The sequence below is a fragment of the Sinocyclocheilus grahami genome, unplaced genomic scaffold, assembly GCF_001515645.1.
Source record: "Sinocyclocheilus grahami isolate Dianchi unplaced genomic scaffold, SAMN03320097.WGS_v1.1 scaffold1147.1, whole genome shotgun sequence".
Lineage (NCBI taxonomy): Eukaryota > Metazoa > Chordata > Actinopteri > Cypriniformes > Cyprinidae > Sinocyclocheilus > Sinocyclocheilus grahami.
The window spans coordinates 140,787-149,452 of record NW_015506326.1 but is presented as its reverse complement, the minus strand read 5'-3'; the positions used below and the strand labels follow the sequence as shown (position 1 = coordinate 149,452).

The 8,666-nt window shown below is 35.7% G+C and overlaps 1 protein-coding gene across 2 annotated transcripts; it reads right to left on the bottom strand.

Moving 5' to 3' along the window:
• Nucleotides 1-1,739: 1,739 nt before the first annotated feature.
• On the bottom strand, nucleotides 1,740-7,558 carry LOC107567322 (uncharacterized). 2 transcript variants are annotated; one of them, XM_016252986.1, is made up of 6 exons: nucleotides 7,169-7,558; nucleotides 5,771-6,109; nucleotides 3,413-3,751; nucleotides 2,860-2,985; nucleotides 2,687-2,712; nucleotides 1,740-2,348 (listed from the first exon to the last, which is right to left on the bottom strand). In XM_016252986.1, the coding sequence occupies exons 1-6, from the start codon at nucleotides 7,206-7,208 to the stop codon at nucleotides 2,097-2,099; spliced, it is 1,122 nt and encodes a 373-aa protein (XP_016108472.1). In that variant the 5' UTR covers nucleotides 7,209-7,558; the 3' UTR covers nucleotides 1,740-2,096. The 2 variants fall into 2 exon arrangements, with proteins under 2 accessions (XP_016108472.1, XP_016108473.1); XM_016252987.1 differs by having other exon boundaries at nucleotides 1,740-2,345.
• Between the last annotated feature and the right edge of the window lie 1,108 nt (nucleotides 7,559-8,666).

Sequence of the window (8,666 nt, the reverse complement as noted above, 5' to 3'; positions counted from 1 at the left end):
GTCAGTTGAATATTTTGATAATATTTCATTATGATATTTTCTATTTGTTGTGGAATTGTTGGTCACATGTGAAAGTGTAATCTGTCTGCTAACACCAGGATGTGTTTTGAAATGTTAAAAACATCTTGATTGCTGTTAAAGATAAAGCTGAAATTATATTACACAGTCCAAGGTAAAAAAGCACATTTTGTTAAAAAAGAGAAAAGTTGGGAGGTTGTATCAAAGCATAGCTCAGTAGCTTAGTACATATAAGATCCATAAATGTAGTTTAAATTGTCTGAGTACAAGGTTTTATTTTTTCACTTTTGCACCCTGTTTTGTTCCACTTCTCAAGAATGACTCGAGATCATGCGCTGTGTTGCTGATAAAAAAAAATAATAATAATAAATAATTTCAGTTATGTTGCTTTAATATAGAAATAAATGTGATGAACAAAACACTTAAAAGTACTTGCTATTTAATTCCAATCGAAATCCAAAGACGAAAATTCATTTATCATCAATTTTTACTGTAGTACAAATATGTGTTTATATGTATTTTGTTTTTTTGAAATATGACAACAATCACATATCTCACACAGAGATCACATTATCATAGTGTTTGGGAATATTCATGCATAATTTTAACACATAATCAGAGCCAGCCCAAGGCATAAGCGAACTAAGCGGCTGCTTAGGGCCCCCCGAGGCCACCACTCGTTTTAATGGTTGACTACATCAGATCGTAACATAAAAAGTCTTACCATTTGCGAGTAAAGACAAGAACACTGAGATCAAAATAAATCGAAGCATTTTTCACAAAGATGATATGACAGCAGATTCCGATTCATTATCCCTTGTTTGTTTTGTTTTTCTTCTTCTTTTGTATGTATTATAAATTACTGCTATTTGCTTTGATCTTCTGTTAACAGTACGCGGTCTTTTTTGAACTTCAAACATCCAACCCTTGACTTACGACCACGTGATGTCGTCAGACTCGAAACTGAAACAATAACAGTTTTACATTTGACCGATTGGGAGCGCTGTTAATACATCACAGTGAATCAGAAAATCGATATATAGTCAGTTATGTTGCTTTAATATAGAAATAAATGTGATGAACAAAACACTTAAAGTACTTGCTATTTAATTCCAATCGAAATCCAAAGACGAAAATTCATTCATCATCAATTTTTACTGTAGTACAAATATGTGTTTATATGTATTTTGTTTTTTTGAAATATGACAACAATCACATATCTCACACAGAGATCACATTATCATAGTGTTTGGGAATATTCATGCATAATTTTAACACATAATCAGAGCCAGCCCAAGGCATAAGCGAACTAAGCGGCTGCTTAGGGCCCCCCGAGGCCACCACTCGTTTTAATGGTTGACTACATCAGATCGTAACATAAAAAGTCTTACCATTTGCGAGTAAAGACAAGAACACTGAGATCAAAATAAATCGAAGCATTTTTCACAAAGATGATATGACAGCAGATTCCGATTCATTATCCCTTGTTTGTTTTGTTTTTCTTCTTCTTTTGTATGTATTATAAATTACTGCTATTTGCTTTGATCTTCTGTTAACAGTACGCGGTCTTTTTTGAACTTCAAACATCCAACCCGTGACTTATGACCACGTGATGTCGTCAGACTCGAAACTGAAACAATAACAGTTTTACATTTGACCACACAGTCAGTTACATTCGATGAAGTAAACAGACGGGACAAAATAACTTATGTCAGAGCAGATCAGTGCATTAGTATGTCTCAGTGTAAATGACCAGAATTGGAGCATATGTCTCATTATTCATGTCTGGGTCAATTTAGCAGCTTTAATAATAACCCTCTAAATAAAATCCATCCAGCACTTTTTGTTCTATTCCTGGTACTGTATTGCTTTGTTTTGTTGCTGTATTATTGAAATTGATACTGAGATGAAATGTCACTGGTAATTGTACTGATGCCTGAAATCTGGTATCATGAGACAGATACTCTGTAAGCAATGGCATCTTCAGCTGATCTTTCAAATTTTTTTTTCCACTGTCACTTTAAATGAAAGTATGAAAATAAAATGTTACATTGTGTCATTGGCAGCCCCTTTCTCAGTCAGATCAGGGGCAATTCATCTTCATCATCTATAAATCGAATATCAGCTTGATTATGGAACTTGATTATCTCACAGGTAGTGTTCAACAATAGAGTGTTATTCTCATTAGTGTTTGTCAAAAGAGTGTTATTATCATTTGAGTAAGTCTCATTAGGGTTTGTCAATAGAGTGTTATTCTTGTTAAGAGATATCTCATTGGTAGCGTTCGTCAGTGGAAGATTCTTGTGTTTAGGGGCCGACACACCATCCTGCTGTAAAAAAATTAAAATAAAAAATACATATTCAAAGAAGGTGTAATAAACAGGTTTAATGTTAAATGAACAGATTTAATATTTGAGTAACAGACACAAAAAGACTACTACCAATATACTAAGATGTGTTGTAATCAGACACTTGCGGTCTAAAAATGGCTGTACTGTAAATAATTATTTGTAAAAATATTTAAAATTCAGTACTAATAACATTTAAGAAATTTCACACCACTGTTCTTCATTCTAAAGAAAAATTACGTTTATTATTATAAACAGTTATTACTAGTTTTTGAATCATAACAGAGAAAACTCAAACAGAGATGCACATAGTATCTCACCGTATCACTGGACTGTGTGCTGGGGCCTGTTTGAACAACAATACACTCAATTAAACACATTGACTTTAGTTCATTCGAATAAAAATACATATTTTTTACATTTTCTAAACACGTTTTCTTCTACACAATAAATATAATATTTCCATCTTAAAGCAGCCATATGTAACATGTACCATTCTTTTGTCTGCGGCGATAGTAAATCACACCAGCAGCAGCTGCAGCCACTATCAGCAGAGCACCACCACCACCTGCACATATTCCTGCTACAGCAGCTGTAGACAGACCTGAATCTGGAACAGCTGAAGACAGACACTCATTATTACTAGAGAGTGACTGATAATCAACTTTACTCATATCTTTGACTGATAATATTTACACTTTTATATTTTGATCATTATTTGTATAATATTGCTTTAACTAATCATTTTTTAAGGATGAGCAGCTCAAACAGTGTTACAGCAATATGAGCTGAAAGAGTACAGCAGCACAAAAAAAAACTGACTAATTTGATGAATTTATCTAATAACATTAGACTTCAAACATGTATATTTTCTGAAAAAAAAGTTTGAAAATATGCATGTGAAAGAGATAATATAGAGAGATAATATCTTATATTCTAATAGAGTCAAAGTTATTTCTTTAAATTATTGGAATTATTTTACAATATTGAACTGTATTCTAAAACTGCTTAAGGGTGAAGGCACTGAATTAGTATATTACACTCACCAGTGACCACATTAACACTGAAGGTCCTCATTATGCGGAATCCACTGCTGCTGATCTGTAAATTATAGAGCCCAGTGTCTGCGATCTTGATGTTTGTGATGGTCAGAGATCCAGTCTGATTCACCTCCAGTCTGTCTCTGAATCTCCCATCAGCATCTTTACACTGAACATCTGTACAGCTCCAACTGGTATTTCTAGTGATTTCAGCGATGCGAATGTCATGAAAATGCCACGTCATCAAATCATTTGGGTTTTTCATGACACCAGGATTCAAAGTAACAGATTCTCCCTCCTTTACTGATTTTCTCTTCATTTCATCTTGTTCAGCTGGAGGAACATCTGAAACACAAACCAACAGCTGGATATTTTTGCTGAAAAAAAACAAAACAAACTAAAAACTACACAGCATGAAAGAACCATGGATACAAAGTTTGAATAGACCAATGATCAGAAAAGATAATCAGAGGTCATGATGAGAAACTATCCTCTCCACAAAACACAACTGCAGAATGTCATTGCTTAAAGACACACAATGATGTGCTTTAAACATATATGTTCAATGTTCACTTTATTTATAGCACACATATTAATACAACAAATGTTGACCACAGTGCTTTACATGAGACAGTGCAGAATAACAATAAAAACACTTTCAAGTACTATATCATAACACACAAACCCAAATAAAACCTCAGACTCAATGGGACAATTGGTAAAAACCAGTTTCACCACTAACACCGCACTCATGTATGCTCAAACGCCACGGTAAAAAAAAAAGTGATTTTAAATGTCGCATAAACTCTTTAATAGTGGGGCACTGCCGGATATAATGAGGTAAACCATTCCACAGCCTAGGAATAGCGGCCGCAAAGGAGCGGTCTCCTCTCGTTTTCCGGTACGTCCGCGGGACCACTAAGAGATTCACTGACTCAGAACGTAACATTCTCTTTGGTTTCTTCACCTGGATCAGATCAGCTATATATGATGGAGCTGTACCATGTAAGGCTTTAAAAACAAATAATAATATCTTAAAATCAATCCTATAAGAAACCGGCAGCCAGTGTAGTTCTCTTACAAGGTATATACAGGAATCATGGAGTTAAATGTAATACCTTTTAAGACCTTTTTAAGACTCTTTCCATACATTTTAAGACCTCATCGCCACTCCAAGTTTGAACTGGTTACATCGGCGACTTTAACTTACATTTACTATATATTGATTGTAAGATAGCACACCTAAACAGACTTACTTTGTGATAACTCCTTATCAATACAACAAAATTCAGAAGTGGGGAACGAAGCACAAGAGAATTAATTGAGTTGACTAACCAATGCAAAACAAGAAACAAGACCAATAGACCAATAAACAAAACAACTGACAAAACTTATTGAGGAGGGAAAATAAAGCTCTCCGAGCTAACAGGGCAATGAGTTCACACAGTATATTCAAAAGATGTATTTTTCACATCAGCTCTTATGTCTGCAAACCATAGCTGTTTTGTGGAACACTTCTCATGACAAACATCTGACTGATCAGACAGTTTACCTGTGATTACGGAGTGCTTGATTTGATGCAGACTTGACAGAGTGTCAGTACTGCACCTGATCGTGTCTGAATGATCATGGAAGGTAAAATAATGATCACATCTATTACATCATTTTAATTAACCATCCCAAGCCCATGCCAGTAAAAAAAAACAGCCCAAAGTAGCGCAATTATGCATATCTCCGGGCACCTCCAATCTAGGATTCAAGAATGAATCAATTGTTGAGAAAATAATTTTTGGATTTTGACGATTATTCTCAATAACAGAGACCTGGCTGTTTTCACAGCCCATTGGAATCTGCCTAAGTCTCATAACATTTCATAGGAAATTTGTAACTTGTCTTTCTTCCATTTGCGTTCACATCTTCTACACTGTCTTCTCAGAGATTTAATATGTCATTGTACCATGGGGCAGACTTGCGTTTTCTACACACCTGCCTCAATGGTGCAACCCCATCTAATGTTTCAGCACATACAAAATTAAAAATATTAACAGCTTCCTCCACACTAAGATGCGGAGATAAGAGGTCCACTTTCACACACTGCAACGTTTCCATAAAAGATGCATTAAACTCCACATGTGTTCTAGGCGTTAGTGGACGAAGCCATCTTTTAGCCAAGCAAAATTTTAAATGTGCAAAATTTGCTGGCAAGGAAGAGAAACAGTACATAATATTGGGTTGTGATCAGATACTATAAAATCCTCAATGATAATGTCTCTGACAACTAAGCCAAGTGATAGAACCAAGTCTAGAGTGTGCCTTAGAGTATGCATAGGACAATATAGGTAATATAGCATATATATTACTCACCATGGATGGTAACCTTGAAGATCTTGTCACTGCTGCTGCTGCTGGTGATAATTATCTGCAGTTTATAGAGTCCAGAGTCTGTGTTTGTGATGTTCATGATGGTCAGAGATCCAGTCTGATTATTCAGCTTCAGTCTCTCTCTGAATCTCTCAGTACCTTCATTACACTGAACATCTGTACAGGTTTTATTGGGATCTCCAGTGATTTGAGCGATGCGAGCACCATTATAATACCATTTCACTTTGTTGACCTGGGTTTTTGTAACATCAGTGTATAGAGTGACTGAATCTCCCTCCATCCCTGACACTGATACTCCATCTATCTTCACAGCAGATGCACCTGCAGAAGAAATGAAAAATACATTACAACAATTGTGAGACCAAACTATACAAAAAGGAGTACAAAATCAAAACAATAGAACAAAGATGGAATTGACAGTGCTTTAAGTTTCAGGTATAGGTCTATTGAACAGCATTGTCCAAGTAATAAATACTACATAAACTGAATAATCTAATGTAAAATAAAAGTCTGAATTGTTACACACCTGATTATGTACACATTCACTCATCAAACAAACCTACACGTGTCTTACTTTTCTTAAGTGTTTATTTATCATATCTTTTTAAATAACAGGTATTAGTCTCAGACAGGTTTGTTACATATTTTGCCAGGTATTCGTTAGATAAATGGAAGAAAAAAAACTACTTAAAGAGGTTGTTCCACATTATTATGCAGGTCACAGTTCTCATGCAATATGGGGAGGATGAAAGATCTTTCTGAAGATGAAAAGCATGCAATAGTGCAATGTCTTGCAATAGGCATGAAAACAACTAATATTTTATGAAAACTGAATAGTGATTATTGAACTGTCAAGAGATGTATGAGTGATTTAGCCACATAATAACTTGTTTTTGTTTTTCTTTTCAGTTTTGCATGCATACCAGAGCCACTCATGTCAATAGTATGGCCCATTTTAGACATGGTCGAAAGTATAAAGTGGCACATTCCACAGCGTCTCATTTTGGCAGATTGGCTTCAATATAAGCTGTTTTTAGACTAACGAGAAAGTTTTGAGTTCTGAAACTTAAAGGATGTTTTATAGTACAAAGATCAAGGGAATTATGATTTCTCAGTTCATGACCCCAAAGTAAGCTATTTTATTAGCCTACACTAAAATCATGCTAACAAATATTTACACATACAGTAGGCAACTAAATCATATATATGATATCACCATATCCTGGTAGTGGTGCATAAATTACAACTGCCTAGTTTTGTCGTAAAAAGTCACAAAACATGTGATTAAAACAACATTTTCAGTCCAACAACTTACTTTTTTCGAGTGCAAAGTTATTAGAGCTGACAAGCTGAGTGAACAGAATATAAATTATATCTTACCAGTCACGAGCAAAATCACTGTCATCCAAAAATAATTCATTTTCACCACTGTCCTTCTGAGATAATAATGCAATTTATGTGGTGATAAAAGCTGAAGTTGTTCAAAAACAACCAACAACGCCTTTACTGCCTGCAGTTAAAACCGAAAGCAACAGCTGATGGAGTTGGAGTTGGACTTCTGAAGCGGAAATCGTCGCCGTCGTTGCAGTTTTCTGTGTTTTGATGTCAAGGTAGTAAAACACAGTACCCTACAGTGTTACAAGTATACACAGTTTAATGGGGGGGAAACTAAGCTAGATTTACGATATTAATAACTTTGGAAACGTGCCATCACAGTAAAGGCCCAAGTATACTGCCGTCCGCGTTTCCCGGGAATGTTATTGAGACAGAACTGAGCATGTGTCGAACTTGTCCGGGAAGGAAGGAACCTTGTTTCACGCTGAATTATGGGACTCCACAGCGGAGTCACTGCAGCAGATGGCGCTGTTGTTAAACTTTTCCAGTTAGGGCTTCATGAGGGGTTTTCTCTAACTCAACAGCCCTGGGGTAATAAATATAGTCAATTAAATGTAAATACAATTGCATTTAATTCATCTAAAGAAAGTGCTGTAATAACCACAGAATAAGCAGAACAGATTGAACAGTTGTGTCCCAAGTTGTGTCCCAAATGACATACACTGCACTTACACTCACCTGCCACTTTAGTAGGTGCTCCTTTTCTGCTGTTCAGTAAAGCAAATATCTAATCAAAGAGCCACTCGTTACAACTGAGGTATACAGAAGAGCATCTCTGAATGTTCAACACGTTTAACCTTGAAGCAGACGAGCTACAGCAGAAGACGACCATACTGCCACTACAATTTGCACAGGCTCACCAAAATTGGACATTAGAAGACTGGAAAAGGTTGCCTTGTCTGAGAGTCTTGATTTCTGTTGTGACATTCAGATGGTATGGTCAGAATTTGGTGTAAAAAAAAAACACGGAAGCACGGATCCATCCTTGCTTGCTTAGTTGGGGGCACTTAATAATTGTGTGTTATTTGGCACTATTATTGACTTGATTGCACAGACACTATTGGATGAGAACTAAACCAAAGTTCCTTTAAGGCAAGTCATTTCACTTGGCAGCCATTTCACTTGGCAAAGTCATCTTGGGCATGCAATTGCAGCTCCTATCTCTTTGAATGAGGAAACATCAGATTCTCCAAAACTGTTCACCAAGCGATTACATTTCATATTTGAAATCACCAATGAAATCCGACAACAACTGTCTCATAAATGCTGTTCCTCATGCTCAAAAAGAGCTTATTTTTTAGGCTAGATTAGCCAATGCACATGTCCTAGCGCCAATGGTGGACGACGTACACAAATCAAGTACTTGGGTAAAAGTATAGATACGGTTAATAAAATATTACTCCAGTAAAAGTACTGTTTTCAATTTTACTCGAGTGAAAGTACACAAGTACTTGATTTTTTTATGTACTTACGTAAAAAGTAC

Coding starts and splice junctions, on each gene's coding strand:
- LOC107567322 (XM_016252986.1), bottom strand. CDS start 7,208: ATGAATTATTTTTGGATGACAGTGATTTTGCTCGTGACTG. Junction 6,110..7,168: donor AGTGATTTTGCTCGTGACTG/GTAAGATATAAT, acceptor TTTCTTCTGCAG/GTGCATCTGCTGTGAAGATA. Junction 2,713..2,859: donor TCGCCGCAGACAAAAGAATG/GTACATGTTACA, acceptor TTGTTCAAACAG/GCCCCAGCACACAGTCCAGT.